The sequence below is a fragment of the Coregonus clupeaformis genome, chromosome 28 (genome assembly GCF_020615455.1).
Source record: "Coregonus clupeaformis isolate EN_2021a chromosome 28, ASM2061545v1, whole genome shotgun sequence".
Classification (NCBI taxonomy): Eukaryota; Metazoa; Chordata; class Actinopteri; order Salmoniformes; family Salmonidae; genus Coregonus; species Coregonus clupeaformis.
Window position 1 is genome coordinate 7072071 of NC_059219.1, and position 19323 is coordinate 7091393.

General features: G+C 43.0%; 3 protein-coding genes across 6 annotated transcripts; 1 reads left to right on the forward strand and 2 right to left on the reverse strand.

The window, feature by feature from the left end:
* Window positions 1-2010: 2010 nt before the first annotated feature.
* LOC121542673 (acyl-CoA-binding domain-containing protein 7) lies at window positions 2011-4941 on the reverse strand. The gene is made up of 4 exons (XM_041852158.2): window positions 4762-4941; window positions 2877-2994; window positions 2474-2536; window positions 2011-2116 (listed from the first exon to the last, which is right to left on the reverse strand). Exons 1-4 carry the CDS (start codon window positions 4771-4773, stop codon window positions 2049-2051), a joined length of 261 nt encoding a protein of 86 aa, XP_041708092.1. The 5' UTR covers window positions 4774-4941; the 3' UTR covers window positions 2011-2048.
* A 515-nt stretch (window positions 4942-5456) lies between these two features.
* LOC121542672 (ribonuclease P protein subunit p38-like) lies at window positions 5457-7430 on the forward strand. The gene is made up of 2 exons (XM_041852157.2): window positions 5457-5602; window positions 6179-7430. Exon 2 carries the CDS (start codon window positions 6185-6187, stop codon window positions 7055-7057), a length of 873 nt encoding a protein of 290 aa, XP_041708091.2. The 5' UTR covers window positions 5457-5602; window positions 6179-6184; the 3' UTR covers window positions 7058-7430.
* LOC121542670 (glycylpeptide N-tetradecanoyltransferase 2) lies at window positions 6265-18595 on the reverse strand. Of its 4 annotated transcripts, none has more exons than XR_005995955.1 (12): window positions 18429-18595; window positions 17473-17590; window positions 17055-17196; window positions 12404-12522; window positions 12193-12284; window positions 11935-12051; window positions 11595-11765; window positions 11373-11481; window positions 11026-11196; window positions 9774-10193; window positions 9512-9643; window positions 6265-6343 (listed from the first exon to the last, which is right to left on the reverse strand). XR_005995955.1 is itself a non-coding variant. In XM_041852155.1 (12 exons), the coding sequence occupies exons 1-12, from the start codon at window positions 18539-18541 to the stop codon at window positions 9623-9625; spliced, it is 1479 nt and encodes a 492-aa protein (XP_041708089.1). In that variant the 5' UTR covers window positions 18542-18595; the 3' UTR covers window positions 9357-9622. The 4 variants fall into 4 exon arrangements, 3 of the variants coding, with proteins under 3 accessions (XP_041708089.1, XP_041708088.1, XP_041708090.1); XM_041852155.1 differs by lacking the exon at window positions 6265-6343 and having other exon boundaries at window positions 9357-9643; window positions 9774-9911; window positions 10026-10193; XM_041852154.1 differs by lacking the exon at window positions 6265-6343 and having other exon boundaries at window positions 9357-9643.
* Window positions 18596-19323: the final 728 nt, after the last annotated feature.

Here is a 19323-nt window from a genome sequence, read left to right on the forward strand (position 1 = left end):
ACGGTTTTAAAACCCTCTCCTGACTCTCAATAGTGTGTGTGTCATCTTTAGAAGTAAGACAAGAACAAAGAAAATATTGAATATTGCCCTTGTTAATCATCATATATCTACAAATAAAATAGACTGAGTGTAATTTAAAACAAAGTTTTATTAAATCATGAATTCAACATCCAAAAAGTGCATAGGGGTTAATATCAAATAAAAAAGTGCAAATGTTAAAAGTCAAGAAAGTTAAATCTAAGGAGAAAAACGGATTCATTTTCCTAGTGCAGTAGTTTCTCATAACCTATGGCATATGGCTGAATGAGATACAGCTCTCCTCATAATAACCTATCCGGTTTCCGAGCTGGTCATGGGTGCACCTCAGCCACGCTCAAGGTCCTAAACGATATTATAACCGCAATCGATAATAGACAGTACTGTGCAGCCGTCTTCATCGACCTGGCCAAGGCTTCTGTCAACAACCGCATTCTTATTGGCAGACTAAATAGCCTTGGTTTCTCAAATGACTGCCTCGCCTGGTTCACCAACTACTTCTCAGATAGAGTTTAATGTGTCAAATCGGAGGACCTGTTGTCTGGACCTATGGCAGTCTCTATGGGGGTGCCACAGGGTTCAATTCTTGGGCCGACTCTGTTCTCTGTGTATATCAATGATGTCGCTCTTGCTGCTGGTGACTCTCAGATCCACCTCTACGCAGACGACACCATTTTGTATACATCTGGCCCTTCATTGGACACTGTGTTAACAAACCTCCAAACGAGCTTCAATGCCATACAACACTCCTTCCGTAGCCTCCAACTGCTCTTAAACACTAGTAAAACTAAATGCATGCTCTTCAATCGAACGCTGCTGGCACCCGCCCACCCGACTAGAATCACTACTCTCGACGGGTTTGACCTAGAGTATGTTGACAACTACAAATACCTAGGTGTCTGGTTAGACTGTAAACTCTCCTTCCAGACTCACATTAAGCATCTCCAATCCAAAGTTAAATCTAGAATCGACTTCCTATTTCGCAAAAAAGCCTCCTTCACTCATGCTGCCAAACATGCCCTCGTAAAACTGACTATCCTACCGATCCTTGAATCCGGCGATGTAATTTACAAAATAGCCTCCAACACTCTACTCAGCAAATTGGAAGTAGCCTATCACAATGCCATCCGTTTTGTCACCAAAGCCCCATATACTACCCACCACTGTGACCTGTACGCTCTTGTTGGCTGGTCCTCACTACATATTCGTCGCCAAACCCACTGGCTCCAGGCCATCTATAAATCACTGCTAGGCAAATCCCCGCCTTATCTTAGCTCACTGGTCACCATAGCAACACCCACCCGTAGAATGCGCTCCAGCAGGTATATCTCACTGGTCATCCCAAAAGCCAACACCTCCTTTGGCCGCCATTCCTTCCAGTTCTCTGCTGCCAATGACTGGAACGAACTGCAAAAATCTCTGAAGCTGGAGACTCTTATCTCCCTCACTAACTTTAAGCATCAGTTGTCAGAGCACCTTACCGATCACTGCACCTGTGCACAGCCCATCTGAAATTAGCCCACCCAACTACCTCATCCCCATATTGTTATTTATTTGGCTCATTTGCACCCCAGTATCTCTATTTGCACATCATCTCTTGCACATCTATCATTCCAGTGTTAGTACTAATTGTAATTATTTTGCACTATGGCCAATTTATTGCCTTACCTCCATAACTTGCTACATTTGCAGACACTGTATATATATTTTCTGTTGTATTTTTGACTTTATGTTTTGTTTTACCCCATATGTAACTCTGTGTTGTTGTTTTTATCGCACTGCTTTGCTTTATCTTGGCCAGGTCGCAGTTGTAAATAAGAACTTGTTCTCAACTGGCTTACCTGGTTAAATAAAAAAAATAAAAAAAATAGCCAGATGTCTCTTAAACAGCTCAAATGGATCAACCCCCTCCCTATCTTGTTCTCAACTGGCTTACCTGGTTAAATAAAGGTGAAATAAAATAAAATAAAAACCTATTCTAGTCACACCCTGGACACGATTTCATCATCATATTAGTATTTGCTGATGATCTCCTTAGCAAGTGCGATGTAAGCTGTCATGGCATCCTCCTTGGACATACCTATAAAATAAGAACGCAAATACAACATTAGAGCAACATCATCACACATACACACTCTCTCTCACTCACTCACTCACTCACTCACTCACTCACTCACTCACACAAACACTCTCCCCCCCGTCTACATTATTTTATTTTCAATTAAACGTATTGGTGAATGGTGATTGCAGCCTTCAATGCCAAGAACAATCTCTAGATAAGGGTTATCATTACCCCTTACTGTAGCATTTTATTCACAAAATGTTCATCACTGGATTAGAATGTTCCAAAGACTGAAACAAGGGTGGAGGATAGAGGGCTAGTGTGGAGGGTATTCATTTTTTCCATTCTGAGAGAAGGCTAAATCTTTTTTTTTACCTTTCCTAGAATCCCAGGCCTCCCACTTGGCTTTTCCTTTCATGTCTAACATGCCTGGTTTGTCTGTGGAGAACAAGAGAAGACAGTATTTAGGACATCAGTGGGGACTGGTAAGTTCAAAGTTCAAAGAAAAAGACTAAGAGAACTTGAGAGGAACCAGGAAAGATTGAAGGTCAGGCTTTAAGTTCTATTGGCCTACCAGTACCAGTGTGGGTATCTGATATGGCCATTTTGGAAAGCAGTTATCTGATATCCGGGAGATGAGCATCATATCCACCCAAAATTTGCTGAAATCATTGTTATTCTCTCCATATCATTTTAATGGTCCCTTAGCTTGTATATGTTCTGTACGGTTATGTATTTAAATTAGCATGTTTTAATTGGCACAAAGAAAATTCCGTACCAATGTTGATGTCTCCAAATATGGCCTGCTTATACAGACCATACACGTCCAGCAGCTCCTGGTCTGAAGGTCTGGACTTCACCTTCTTCACATCATCTGCTACTCGCTCAAACTCTGCCTGCACAGAGAGATGGAAGAACAGAGGGAAAGGGACAGGAGGGTGTAGGGGTAAATATGCACGGAGATAAAGGGTGAAAAAATGGGGAAACAATACAGCATAGAAACTCCAGAATGTAACATAATCTACAGCACTACAGCCTATTACTGCCACTACTGAGCAGCCAAACATTGGGTCCTTATTCCATTCAGAGCTGTGAATGCCATTTTGTTTGCTTGAATAATCTACTTTACACAGATCTCAATCTGGGACAATGCACAAAAAACAGCAGGGCTGAATGGGACAATGGGCACATTCATCTAATCAGAAAGGAAACCCACTAACTAATATCTGTTCCACATGCAGTTTTAATTAAACAAATATACTTTTTGAAGTATTTATTAAGCATTTGTGTTTTTATTCACCCAGGACCCAGATTACAGGCCCAATGCATAAACCTCTTATTATTTTGGTTGTACATTCATTCTATCTGACTACAGTGTAACCAACCAGAAGAAAGTTGACACTGTAAGATCATCTGGTTGGTTTTAACTTTCTTCTGAAATTCAGAAAATATTCAGACCCCTTCACTTTTTCCACATTTTGTTAAGTTACAGCCTTATTCTAAAATTGATTAAATAAATGTTTTCCTCATCAATCTACACACAATACCCCATAATGACAAAGTGAAAACAAGTTTGTAGAAATTTTAGCAAATGTATAAAAAAATAAAAAATATGACATTTTCATAACTATTCAGACCCTTTACTCAGTACTTTGTTGAAGCACCTTTGGCAGCGATTACAGCCTCAAGTCTTCTTGGGTATGATGCTACAAGCTTGACGCACCTGTATATGCATTGGACCTGTGACTCTAGGTTTTTAATACAATCAATTGGTTAGATTTATTGCCCCCGTTACTGAAATGGTTGTTCCTGTTCAAATGGTTTAGGTAGGCTTTTTTTAATCAAGTTTCCTAACCCTGACAGTCATTCTGAATGTAGGTTGCGAGTGAATAAAAATTCCTACTGTTGGATATCCTAACTTTTGCTGGATTACAATAAGAACTACACATCACTTTGCAAGCCACAATAATATGACTTGCAGGCCTGATGTGGCCTGTAAACCAGGAGTTTCCTAACACCACTGTGTTAGGGTAAAACTAGGCCATCAAAGTAAGGCCTTATGATATATGTAATGTATTGTCAAGTAAAATTGTAATGAAACATTCACCTAGGTACTTATTTGGTGAAAGCCACAGGCCTTTAAAAGGAAATAATTCAACAAACATGTCTCTGTCACTAACAAATAGAGTCAAGGGTGGTAACTCTCTACAATTCACTCGAAAATAAAAGGCACCATGGGAAATATGCTAATTATTACTTAATATAATAAGTAGTACATGCAATGTTTAATTCTAATAGGCTACAGTCGCCTAGCTATTATTGGTCTTGGAAGCATGACTGCGCTGCATACTTAGTCTGCACCCGCATTTTGATGACGGCAGCTGGTATCCAATACACCTCAGCATCCTTGCGCACAATTCCGAGATGGCTAGCCAATCAAGCTCTAAATTTCTTACGCATTTAAAACAATACACAGGCATGACTCAGTAAATAGAGAACATAACGGTAAACGTAGTCTGTATGTACAAGCCTACCTACCACCAGCTACCACATCATTCAACCACATCTCTTATAAAAACGTAGGCCTAAACCCGTTATCTAGATCGACGCATCACTTAGATAGAAGATGTGTACGCCAAGGGTGCAGGGAAAACATAGCCTACCTGTAGAGACATCTCGCCAAGTTCAACTCCGTAGGCTACTGTTGGTAGTATTAAAGACCAAAGTGTCCTCTCGGCTGTGTGAATAGCTCTGACTGCAGTCTGCAGCTGTAACAGACTGGGAGCTTACAGTAAATATCGGTCAAGTCCTCCGGAGTCGGGACCGCAGTGGGGTGGATAGAAACAGCTGATTGGCTGACCTAACATACTGAGACTCGGCGCGTAAAGGACGTTAAAACAAAATAGGACTTAAAGGACACTCGCATCAATGCAAGCCAATATTCGATTTTTCGCGTTTCATGTCCAAATCATACTGTATTAAATTGATTGTGTAGCTCAATGATATATAGGGCCTATTCACTTGCATTGAATTTGTGGCATGTTTAGTATTTGGAGAGTGTTAGGTAAACATTATTGTGTGTGTAATTTGGGTGTAGAAACAGTGATTGATGGAAGATGAGCGATGGTAGGCTACCATCCTACTGGAGCTCAGCAGTCTGTGGTTCTAATTCAGCAGTCTGTGGTTCCTATGATTCAGAGATTTGTGCATCTGAGGGTCTGATTCAGGTGACTAAAGGCTTGGTAGCATCCAGTGGGTCATATGGTTTGTAGCTAGTGTTATTAAGTGGCTTTGGTTTTTCTTAGTAAATTGTAAATATAATATTAGAAGATTGTCTGGTGGCCTTTTGCACGCGCTCAAAAAGATGAGCTCAATGCGCGTTTTAAGGGGCGTGGCTCTGTTGAAACGTCATCAGCCATGGTCATACAATATGGCTGCGCCCATGGACACAGCATTAGTACTGGTGTGCACTGACCTACAACTGCTTTAAAAAATATAATTGAGGTAAAAAAGTGACGGCTGTGGGTATATAAATAACTATGGCAGTTTGTCAGCTTGATATGTTTAATTTAGGTTTGTTTGCCAACTTGTTAAAACTACTCGCTATATCTCTGTACATCCTGGGAAATGGGTCTGTCGCTGAGTAACTAGTTAGCTAACTAGCTAGCTAAGTGGGCAAGTGATGTGTAGTAGTGATTGAGGGGGAAACATTGTTACAGGGCAAACTTACTACCTTTACTTACAGGTTGGAGGACCACAGTACAGAGCCTTTATTTTACTTTGATCAGACAGTGTAATCTGATTCTAGATCTGCACCTAACCCCAACACTTTCTCATCTACCCTCATAGCCAAAGGCTGTCGTGTTAGTTTTTATGGCACAGGTTGTACTGCGTTTACAGGGTTTAAGCCCCGCCCCAGCGTCATCCCTCAATCACTACTGCGCATTAACATTCAAGGAGTCAACCCCACAGAACTAGAACAATAGAATAGATTATATTTCTATGCTACCCTGCAGGTACATTTGATAACATGAGGGTTGAGTCAGCAGCTCATGTGAATTCCTCCTGTCTTCACTCCAGATAAAGATGGCCACTCCAGGCAGAGTGTCGAAAAAGGAGCGGAAGAAGCAGATCCCAGCTAAGACGTCCCTGAACTCCCCCTACAGCCTGCAATGGAGTCCGCTGCAGAGAGATGACGTACACTTCATCCTGGACACTCTGAAGAGCAAACTGTCAGCAACTGGCCTGGAAAAGAAAGAGGTGAAAGGGTTTCGACAGTGGGGGAAAAAGAGAAATAAGAAACTGCCTACAGGACATGACTCTGTAGCCGAGCCCCCACAGATACCCCTCGACACTGTAACACCGGAATGTCCTGTTAAACCCACAGAGCAAGGCTGGACTGATGTAGCCGCTAGGAGGCAGCTGGCCATCGGCATCAATGAGGTCACCAAGGCTCTGGAGAGGAACCAGCTCCGGCTGGTGCTCGTGTGCAAGTCGGTCAAACCGCCTCACATGACGAGCCACCTGATAGCGCTGTGCCGGACGCGAGGCGTGGCGGCATGCCAGGTGCCATGTCTCAGTGAGAGTGTGGCGGGACTGCTGGGGCTGAAGTGCGTCCTGGCACTGGGATTCAGACAAGGGGAAGGGAACGAGGATGGAACATTCTCCGACACTGTGGAAGCCATCCTACCTAGAGTGCCTGCTCTGCAGGTTGCCTGGATACAAAGCCCTCCCAGTGACACAGGTGCAACAGTTGAGGGGCAGGTAGAAGGGGAAACAGCTGAAGAGGGGCAAATGGTGGTGGAAAAGGGAGAGGAGACAAGGGGCCAAAAACGGAAAATTGAAGACATTTCTCCAGACATGACAGAATCTCCATCCTGCGTACTTCAGCCTCTTAAAGTGAAAAAGATAATTCCCAATCCTGCTAAAATACGTAAACCGAAAACTAAGAAAAAGTAGAAGCAATTTGGACTGAATCAAATGTTTTGGTTTCTCTCATTTTATGTACAAAAGATTACATGAAATGGTAGTGTAGGCAGCCCTGGATGCTGATTGGAGGTAGAGGCCTCTGCTTCCTGTCTAGAAGAAACACTCCCAAAATCCCATGCAGGACTTAAATGATTAAATAAAGAAGACAGCACACTCAGATGTATATCTTTTCTTCTTGTCTGGATGAGTTTATTCGATCAAATGTCCATGCTGGTATAGCTTACGTGTGTATTTGAAACATATTCAGTATTTGGATGAGAGGTCCTGTCTAAACGGTGCTGGTTCTAATTCCTCAGTTATTTTACAGCCTGCCAAGGAGTTCAATAAAAAATATTGTTTTTCAGTTAGAGAAAGCTGTGTGTCATTTCAAAACTACACATTTTGATATTATATATATAAAAACAAACGTCTCTTAAATAAGGCAAGTACGTTGGGTGCTCTCACAATGGGTAGCGGCCAGTCCCAGCCATCCTAGGGCTTCTGTATTGTATCAAAAACTGTCTCATGCTCAAATTCATACAAGCTGAAGTATACATCTACGACAGATCCAACACTCAAGGCGCCCCTGGAACTAATAAACACATGGCTGAATCAGATTGGCGCTTTTGGGGATCCGTTCTATTTCGGACATCTTTATTTGGATGCCCAGTGTTTAGTGCCATTAACATAGGTGGTCTTCCCTTGCTCAGACGTTGTGTGCCACATCATCGGCTGTGCCGTCAGGCACCAGATTGCTATAACGTGGTTAGCTGATACGTAAAATACCTATCCAGGCGTTGTGAGATCTGGCATGCATCAGCAACGGCTGAGCAGAGGAACACAACCATTACCTTGGTTAGGGCACGGCCCCAGATGCAGACCACATTCACAGAGCCACACCTCAGAAACACTTAAAGCAAGTAACTCCCCACAAGGGCAGCAGTAAGAATGAGAAATATACAGTGTACAAAACATTAGGAACACATGCTCTTTCCATGACAAACTGACCAGGGGAAAGCTATGATCCCTTATTGATGTAACTTGTAAATCCACTTCAATCAGTGTAGGTGAGGAGACAAGTTAAATAAGGATTTTTAAGCCTTGAGATATGCCATTCAGAGGGTGAATGGGCAAGACGAAAGATAAGTGCCTTTGAATGGGGTATGGTAGTAGGTGCCAGGGGCACCCGGTTTGCGTGTGTCAAGAACTGCAACGCTGCTTAGGTTTTTCATGCTCAACAGTTTCCTGTGTGTATCAGGAATAGTCCCCCACCCAAAGGATTTCCAGCCAACTTGACAACTGTGGGAAGCATTGGAGTCAACATGGGCCAGCATTCCTGTGGAACGCTTTCGACACCTTGTAGAGTCCATGCCCCAATGAATTGAGGCTGTTCCGAGAGCAAAAGGGGGTGCAACCCAATATTAAGGAAGGTGTTCCTAATGTTTTGTACATTGTGTATTTTCCCCATGTAAACAAAAAAAATATTTCCCCATGTACACAACTAACTCAGTTTCTCACTGACAGGGACACTTGTATATCTAACTGTAGTAACCATGATGACATCAGCAAACAGAACAACAGCTGCTTTATCTCTTCACAGGATTTGTGTCAAGGTTCCTTCATGTGCTGGATCTTATACAAGGAGCTGCCTGATACTCCAACCCAATACCTTTATTTATAGGTGAAGATGCCCGTTTGATTTGAAGGGGTTTTAACAAATACTGACAGACACGGGAGGAATGATTACAAAACACACAACATAAAAGCACAATCCTAAATATCAGAATTGTATGTGGAAAAAAATGGGGACCTTTTTAAAAGAATATATGCTGTTAGCTGCACAAACACAAAAAAAAAACAGTTTTAAAATGAGAAAATTCCCATCTGGCATTTTATGTTTCTCAGACTCACATATATTTGAAAAACCTAAACACACAAAACAAACAGAAATAATCAATATAAAATGCACCTGGGGGTTTTTAAGGAGCCTTTTGCTCAGGTAAGAACTTAAGATTTGTGCTTCAAATACATTCTTCCTCAAAAATCCCTAGAATCCCCTCCTAACCGTTCATAGGAACACCAAAGTCAATAACATCTACGCTAGTTGTGAAGAAAATACTTTGGATCTTTCCTCTCCCACCCCCCATATCCCACACTACAGGAATAAATATGTTCTGGCATTAAATGTACAGGTTACTACATTTCTGCTCTCTCCAACAAACACAGTTACCAATGCACCTTTTTGAATAAAAAAAGAAAAACATTTTGGATGCAAATCTTCCTTCTCTGCATGTAATGTGTGTGTGTGTGTGTGTGTGTGTAGAGGTGTACTGTACTGTACGAGAGTCTGTCTCAGGCAGAGCATGATTTCACATTCAGGATGTTGATGGTTAAAAATAGTTATCACTTCCGGGTGAGCAGAGAGAATGTTCTGGAGATGCTCACCTCCCGATCACTTTGATTGATTGATTGTTGTCATTCTCTTCTCCTGTGTGTCCAGGTCGAGCGACGACCTTTGACCTCTAACTGAGTGTGTAGCAGTCACAGACAGACTAGTTATTGAAGAACAAGGCCAACCTGAAACAGAGCGACAGAGATAGAAACATAATTAGAATTATTGATTGATTATCCATTATAAAATCCTTTCACATGCTCACAGAACACCCAGGAATACACCCCACCTTCTTGACACACACACACGCCTCACCATGTCGGGGTCCATGGAGGGACATTTCCAGTTAAAGAGGTAATACTGCAGGTTGCCGTCTCCGATGCCAAATTTGAGCTTCTCCAGAAACACCTTGTTCTCCATCAGGTCCAGAGCATTAAACACATCAAAGCCTTTCTGTGTGACACACAAACACACACCATTTAGATGGACGTGATCGTAGTTCTGTTGAACCTTTGTAGTTATGTTGGAAAAAGTGTGTGTGTGTGTGTGTGTGTGCGCGCGCAGCACCAGTTTGGCCAGTATGAGTGTGTCATTCATCAGGTCCAGTAGTGGAACGTGTGTGTAAACACTGTAGAAGGAGTAAGCAGCCTTCAGACTTCTGTGCTGTGGATGGTGCATCACTGTGGAGGGCAGGGTGTAGAAACTAGTGAAGTCTGTCAACACACCACCGGCACCCTGAGGGGGGTAAACACAGATGTCAGTATCGATACTGAACAAAAATATAAATGCAACATGAGTTACAGTTCATATAAGGAAATCAGTCAATTTAAATAAATTCCTTAGGCCCTAATCTAAGGATTTCACATGACTGGGCAGGGGCGCAGCCATAGGCCCTCCCACTTGGAAGCCAGGCCCAGCCAATCAGAATGGGCTTTTACCCACTAAAGGGCTTCATTACAGACAGAAATACTCCTCAGTTTCATCAGCTGTCCGGGTGGCTGGTCTCAGATGATCCCGCAGGTGAAGAAGCCGGATGTGGAGGTCCTGGGCTGGCGTGGTTACACGTGGTCTGTGGTTGTGAGGCCGAATTCTCTAAAACAACGTTGGAGGCGGCTTATGCTAGAGAAAGTAACATTAAATTATCTGGCAACAGCTATGGTGGACATTCCTGCAGTCAGCGTGCCAATTGCACACTCCCTCAAAACTTGAGACATCTGTGGCATTGTGTTGTGTGACAAAACTGCACATTTTTGAGTGGCCTTTTATTGTCCCCAGCACAAGGTGCACATGTGTAATGACCATGCTGTTTAATCAGCTTCTTGATATGCTACACCTGTCAGGTGGATGGATTATCTTGGCAATGGAGAAATGCTCTCTAACAGGGATGTAAGCAAATGTGCGCCCAAAATATGAGAGAAATAAGCTTTTTGTGCTTATGGAACATTTCTGGGATCTTTTATTTCAGCTCATGAAAAATGGGACCAACACTTTACATGTTGCGTTTATATTTTTGTTCAGTATATCCACCTAATTATCTAATTGAACAGACAAAAAGACAGACCCCTACCTCCACTACGAATGTGTCTATAATGTTGTCCTGAGGGAGGAACCAGTGTGCCACCTCCTCCTCGCCCATAGAGGGCGCCAGCTGGAAACGTCTCATGTGCTTCTGCAGCAGCTCCGTCACCTGACGCACGTCACGCCTCTCCATCGCCCGCAAGCCCGGGGTCTTAGTGCTCTACAGAGCCAGAGAGAAAGGGGAGTTATATACATACACCCAGCATCACACGTCTCACACAGGCCTGTAACCATAAACCAAAGTTCATTAGCACCCTCGGTTGGGGGAAAAGTGTCTTGCTCAGTGTAGGAGAAATGTGATAAATGGTGGAAGTGTAACATTGTGTGTGTTCTTACGTCCGGTAGTCTATACAGTTTCATGGTTCTCTGCAGCGTCATGTTTCTGCTCAGGTGAGAGAATTTCACCTCCACCAGCTTCCTGGGGTTCAGAGAACGATGCCAGTACCTGTCCACAAAACACAATACTCCAGTTACAGTCAACTTAATACAGTGAGGCAACTTATGTTATGCATTCTCATTCTGTTAAGACAAATTCTTGAATTGTATTTGTGTACGTACCTGCAGGTAGACACAGGTTTGGGTAGTACCACTCCTGCCGTGTAGACAGCCTGGAATATACCCTCCAAGTTAACCCTTCGTGTGATCTCCCTGATCAGAACTGGAGCCACACGCTTCGAACGCAATTTCTTATGGACACACAAGAAGTTTATCTCAACCATCTTCTTTAAGCTAGAGAGAGAGAGAGGGAGACAGGGAGAGAGAGACAGAGAGAGAGACAGAGAAAAAGTGTGCATCAAGTTCAGCACTGACATGTACCTGTCCACGATTATATTGATGTGTGTCCGCTGTGTGGTTAGGGTCTGTGTGTGTGTGTGTGTGGGGGGGGGGTGTGACTCACGTGTCGTATATGTGGATATCAGCAGGAATGGCACTGATGAAACCAACCAGTTTCTTATTGGAGGAAACCCTCACCCCACAATGCCACTGGGGCAACCAGCCTGGAGGACGCAACGCCCTGAGGGAAAAGGAGAAAGAGAGAGAGGTGTAGAGAGGGGTAGGGAGAGAGAGAGAAAAATAAGGAAGTAGAGTAGTTTAGACAGAGGCCAAACACAGACAGTTGAACATAATCTAAGTAGAGTATGGATTCACTTCTTACCATTTGAGAAAGTTGGGTGAGTAATCAAATCTAAACATGTTGTCATCATCCTCCACATAGTTCTCATTCAACAAGGTGTACAACTCTTTCAGCTGAGAGAGAAACAGAGAGAGAACGAGAGTCTTAGTAAAGTTTTCCGACAGCAAGACCTAGATGTCTGGTGGCACTGAATATAAACTTTTTAAACACAGAGAAACATACACACACTCACCACGTCAGCGTTGCTGAGGTCCAGAGTGTCCCACATAAAGCCCTGTGGTAGAGAGTAGGGCTCCTGTCTGATGTTGTCCTTGTCAGCCTCGATGGGCCCATGGCTCGTTACAACCTCATCTGCCAAAACACAACCAGACAATCACAACCAGCCACACAATCACAAAATACAGGAAATACAGCCATTGTGTTTTCTTACTATAATAATCTGCTTCACTTTCTCTGATTGTGGGAGTACTGTATCTGTACAATATTTACAGTGCCTCTAGAAAGTCTACACCCCCTAGAACTGTTTTCACATTTTGTTGCATTACAAAGTGGTATTGAAATAGATCTAATTGGATTTTTTTGTCATTGATCTATACAAAACCCTCCACAAAATACTCCAAATTCTACACATTTTTACAAATGAATAAACATTTCATACTTAAATAGTCGTTGCATAACTATTCAGCACCTTTGTTTAGGCAAGCGTAAATTAGTTCAGAAGTAAAATTTGGCTTAACAAATCACATACGTTATATGGACTCACTCGGTGTGAAATAATAGGGGTTGACATGATTTTTGAATGACTACCCCTTCCTCTGTCCCCCTTACATAAAACATCTGTAAGGTCTCACAGTGAAGTATTGAATTTCAAGCACAGATTCAACTACAAAGACCAGCAAACTTTTCGAAAGCCTCATAAAGAAGGGCAGTGATAGGTAGATGGGTAAAAATAACAAATCAGACATTGAATATATCTTTATGCATGGTCAAGTTAATAATTATGCTGTGAATTATGTATTAAACCACCCAGACACATCAAAGATGCAGTAGTCCTTCTGAACTGAGCTGCAGGACAGGAAGGAAACTGCTTAGGGATGTCACCATGATGCCATTGGTGATTTTAAAACAGCTATAGAGTTCGATGGCTGTGATGTGAGAAAACTGAGGATGGATCAACAATATTGGTGTGACTCCACAATAATGACCTAAATGACAGAGTGAAAAGAAGAATACATATATTCCAAAACATGCATATGTATGGAACAAGGCACTAAAGTAATACTGCAAAAAAATATGGCAAAGCAATACACTTTTTGGCCTAAATGCAAAGTCTAATGTTTGGGGCAAATCCATCACTGAGTAACTGCCTCCTTATTTTTAAGCATGGTGGTGGCTGCATCATGGTATGGGTATGCTTGACACCGGCAAAGACTGGGGAGTTTTTCAGGATGTAAAGAAACGAGATGGAGCTAAGCTCAGGCAAAATCCTAGAGGAGAACCTGCTTCAATCTGCTTTACACCAGACACAGTGAATGTTCCTGAGCAGCCAAGATAGATTTTCAAACAGATTCAAGTCAAAACTATGTCAAGACTTGAAAATTGCTGTCTAGCCATGATCCCCAACACCTTGACAGAGCTTGAAGAATTTTGAAAAGAATAATTTGCAAATATTGCACAATACTTGCAAATCTTATGAGACTTACCCAAGTAGACTCACAGCTGTAATCGCTGCCAAAGGTGTTCCTAACATGTATTGACTCAGGGGACTGAATACTTATCTAATCAAAGTATATTTTGATTTTTGCAGCCCGCCTGGTGTTCAACCTTCCCAAGTTCTCCCATGTCACCCTGCTCCTCGGCAAACTCCACCGGCTTCCAGTTGAAGTTTGCATCCACTACAAGACCATGGTACTTGCCTACGGAGCAGCAAGAGGAACTGCCTCTCCTTACCTTCAGGATATGCTCAAATCCTACACCCCAACCCGAGCACTCCGTTCTGCCACCTCTGGTCTCATGGCCCTTCCACCCCTACGGGAGAGCAGCTTCCGCTCAGCCCAGTCCAAGCTCTTCTCTGTCCTGGCAGCCCAATGTTGGAACCCGCTCCCGAAAACACCTGAAACCCTACCTCTTCAAAGAGTATCTTAAATAATCCCACAGCACCCCCCACCAAAATAAAAAATTAATGCCTCAAAAGCTCTTTGAGGAAAAATGTACTTACTATGTCTGTGATATGTGGTGGTCCCACCTAACTACCTTAAGATGAATGCACTAACTGTAAGTCACTCTGGATAAAAGCATCTGTTAAATGACAAAGATGTTTTATTAATATACAGTACCAGTCAAAAGTTTGGACACGCCTACTCATTCAAGGGTTTATCTTTATTTTTACTATTTTCTACGTTGTAGAATAATAGTGAAGACATAAAAACTATGAAATAACACATATGGAATCATGTAGTAACCAAAATAGTGTAAAACAAATCAAAATATATTTGAGATTTTTCAAAGTAGCCACCCTTTGCCTTGATGACAGCTTTGCACACTCTTGGCATTCTCTCAACCAGCTTCATGAGGAATGCTTTTCCAACAGTCTTGAAGGAGTTCCCACATATGCTGAGCACTTGTTGGCTGCTTTTCCTTCACTCTGCGGTCCAACTCATTCCAAACCATCTCAATTGGGTTGAGGTTGGGTGATTGTGGAGGCCAGGTCATCTGATGCAGCACTCCATCACTCTCCTTGGTCAAATAGCCCTTACACAGCCTGGAGGTGTGTTTTGGGTCATTGTCCTGTTGAAAAACAAATGATAGTCCCACTAAGCGCAAACCAGATGGGATGGCGTATCGCTTCAGAATGCTGTGGTAGCCATGCTGGTTAAGTGTGCCTTGAATTCTAAATCAATCACTGACAGTGTCACCAGCAAAGCACCCCCACACCATCACACCTCCATACTTCACGGTGGGAACCACACTTGCGGAGATCATCCGTTCACCTACTCTGTGTGTCACAAAGACACAGCGGTTGGAACCAAAAATCTCAAATTTGGACTCATCAGACTAAAGGACAGATTTCCACCGGTCTAATGTCCATTGCTCGTGTTTCTTGGCCCAAGCAAGTCTCTTCTTATTATTGGTGTCCTTTAGTAATGGTTTCTTTGCAGCAACTTGACCATGAAGGCCTGATTCACACAGTCTCCTCTGAACAGTTGATGTTGAGATGTGTCTGTTACTTGAACTCTGTGAAGCATTTATTTGGGTTGCAATTTCTGAGGCTGGTAACTAATGAACTTATCCTCTGCAGCAGAGGTAACTCTGGGTCTTCCTTTCCTGTGGTGGTCCTCGTGAGAGCCAGTTTCATCATAGCGCTTGATGGTTTTTGCGACTGTACTTGAAGAAACTTTCAAAGTTCTTGAAATGTTCAGGATTGACTGACCTTCATGTCTTAAAGTAATGATGGACTGTCGTTTCTCTTTGCTTATTCGAGCTGTTCTTGCCATAATATGGACTTGGTCTTTTACCAAATAGGGCTATCTTCTGTATACCACTCCTACCTTGTCACAACACAACTGATTGGCTCAAATGCATTAAGGAGGAAAGAAATTCCACAAATGTACTTTTAACATGGCACACCTGTTCATTTAAATGCATTCCAGGTGACTACCTTATGAAGCTGGTTGAGAGAATGCCAAGAGTGTGCAAAGCTGTCATCAAGGCAAAGGGTGGCTACTTTGAAGAATCTAAAATATATTTTGATTTGTTTAACACTTTTTTGGTTACTACATGATTCCATATGTGTTATTTCATAGTTTTGATGTCTTCACTATTATTCTACAATGTAGAAAATAAAGAAAAATGGGGGCGGCAGGTAGCTTAGTGGTTAAGAGTGTTGTACCAGTAATCGAAAGGTCGCTGGTTCTAATCTCCGAGCCGACTAGGTGAAAAATATGTTGATGTGCCCTTGAGCACATAACCCTAATTGCTCCTGTAAGTCGCTCTGGATAAGAGCGTCTGCTAAATGACTAAGAAAAAAACAAACATGGAATGAGTAGGTGTGTCCATACTTTTGACTCGTACTGTATATAAAAAAAACATTCTTCCACTAAGTATTTTGTGTAGATCATTGTCAAAAAGTGACAATTAAATTCCAATTTGTAACAAAATGTGAAGACATCCAAGGGAGGTGTAGACTTTCTATAGGCACTGTATGTGTCCGTCAGTTTGTCTACATCCAGCACCTCCTCCACTGCCTCTACCGACATCCGCTGCCAGCACCCCTCCACCAGAGGTACAGGTGGCTCCGGCTAAGGAACCTAATGCAAGCCCTCAGCATGTCTCTAGCCCAGGCCAAGGAGAGAGCTCACCATAAACGCTCATCCAAGAAGGCCCCTGCCATGGACTGGAGCAAGAGGAACGAACTCTTCAGTAACCTATAAATCACATGTTTCCTTCCGTCTTTCTCTGGCCCTCACTCCCTCTTTAGCTCTCCCGCGAGCAGACACACACAGTGTTAATATTTTGTGATTTCATGATTTTCATGTGCTAAGTGAAGGGTTTTCCATTTTTATTTAAAAACTAATTGAAACGCCACTCCTGAATAAGAAACAATGTAATTAACAATTTAAAGATGGAAAAACAATGTACAGTTTACATCTAGTAGAGTAGAATGATGAAGAAATAAAAGATGATGGGATATATGGAAAATAAGATTTAACATATTGCTAGTGAGTAATCGATCTAGTGATATGGTGTGTGTGTTATGCACCAACTGTAACTCTGGATAAGAGCGTCTGCTAAATGACTAAAAACGTAAATGTATGTGTAGCTTAATAAAAGTGTGTGATCGAGTGTTTATGTCTCACTCACTGTGTGTGTGTGTCCCTACTCACTGAGTTTAGGTACAGGCTGTGTGTCCCAGAACTGGTACTTGTGTTTGGTGGCCTCGTCGATGCTCTTAGCTGGTCCCTGGCAGGACAGCAACTCCATGGCCCTCTGGATGTCCTGCAGCTTCTGCATGGGCAGCCCTGGGTTCTACACACAGGTGAGGAGGTTAGAACACACACACACACACACTCAGAGAGAGAGAGGCCAAATCCCAAATGGACCCCTTACGACCTATGCACTTGTGGAGATCTGAGAGGATTTGATTGGTATATGCAATATGGTGTAACTTCCACCTAGCCTATCTCAGGGCAAGGTGGCGCTATTAACCTATTGCTTACACCTGTCAAATCCAGTCAGATCTCCACAAGTGCATAGGGCTTGATTTGGAATTGGGCCAGGGGGAGAGAGAGAGGGGTTAGGCACCTTTATCTCCTGTGAGTCTGAGGCAGAGTCTGATTTGGCCCCTCCTGAGCTCGGCTTCTCTTTCTTTCTCTTCTGTTTCTTCTTCTTCTTCTTAGCCCCCAAGTCTCCCCCCGGACTTCTACACACACAGACAGATTTGATAGCTAGCTGGCTACATCTCTGCTCTGGAGTAAAGGTTAGCTGGCAGTAGTAGTAGTAGTAGTGTCATGCAAGTGGAAGCTGTCATGCTGAATAATTAAAGGCAGGCTAAAATGGGGGCCAAATTATGCATACACCACGTGAGTTGCAGGACATTTATAAATCTACGATTACCGCTGTTGGCTATAGTGGGTGTAAGCGGAACGGAGAAGCCATCGCTCTGCCTAACAACAACGTGTGGCTTACATACGGTTTTAGGTCTAGCCTGCTTGTAACGTCAGAGAAGGACAGCCAAGGATATGCGCTGCCATTAGCTAGGTAGCAAATGCGCCAGTAGTATAAAACAAAATAAGCCTTTTAGTTAGATAAATATATGCATTTAGCTTATGCCCTTCCATTGACATAATTGCTTTAAATATAAACAAATCAATCCTAAAGGCTAAACACATGCTGAACAGGCAATTTAGCTAGCTGGCCAGTTAGCTAGCAATTACTACATAACGCCTAGCACGCTGAGTCTCATTCATTCAAATGAAAAGCTAGCTTTAATTTATATGGCTACACTGCCATGACATCCACTAGCCAGCAGGACTCAGACGACAGAGGTCCATCATCACATAAAAACATTATGTGATAGGATTAGCGGACAGGACATCTATGGGCATTGGTCGTAAATAAACTAAACGTTAGACGTGTGCGCGAGCTCTTTATCCAAAGAATCTCATCCACCCCCTACACAGCACCGGGCCATCAGAGCGTGGAAGCGTGCTGCCCCGGACTGCTGCGTTTTGTGTCTGGTTGGAGAAGCCGAGCCTCACCCTTGCATATGTTCATTCTCCTCCTCGTTATCGCCATCTATTCCGCAGGTGTCCTGGTCGTCCAGCTCCAGGCTCTGCTGGCTGGCTGCGGACTCGCTATCCTCCGCCATCATGGATGAAAACCTATATATTTATATAAAAAAATATGCTGAATGATACAGGCGACAGGGAGGGATGGAAAAAACAAAGAGGGTTAAGCGCCATCTAGTGGCCAATCACATCGCAGCACGTTTGCAGCGCAGTAGGCTTCGTTCCCAAATCACATCACAGCGATACAAGGATAGGTCAGTGATACACTACACTACCTAAAGTATGTGGACACTTACTCGTCGAACATCTCATTCTAAAATCATGTGCATTAATATGGAGTTGGTACCCCCTTTGCTGCTATAACAGCCTCTACTCTTCTGGGAAGGCTTTGCACTAGATGTTGGAACATTGCTGCAGGGACTTGCTTCCATTCAGCCACAAAGGCATTAGTGAGGTTAGGCCTGGCTCGCAGTCGGCGTTCCAATTAATCCCAAAGGTGTTCAATAGGGTTGAGGTCAGGGCTCTGTGCAGGCCAGACAAGTTCTTCCACACCAATCTCACCAAACCATTTCTGTATGGGCCTCGCTTTGTGCACAGGGGCATTATCATGCTGAAACAGGGAAAGGGCCTTCCTCAAAATGTTGCCACAAAGTTTGAAGCACATAACTGTCTAGAATGTGATTGTATGCTGTAACGTTAAGATTTCCCTTCTCTGGAACTAAGGGGCTTAGCCCGAACCATGAAAAACCGCCCCAGACCATTATTCCTTCTCCAAACTTTACAGTTGACACTATACATTGGGGCAGGTAGCGTTCTTCTCCTGGCAAAACCCAGATTCGTCTGTCGGACTGCCAGATGGTGAAGT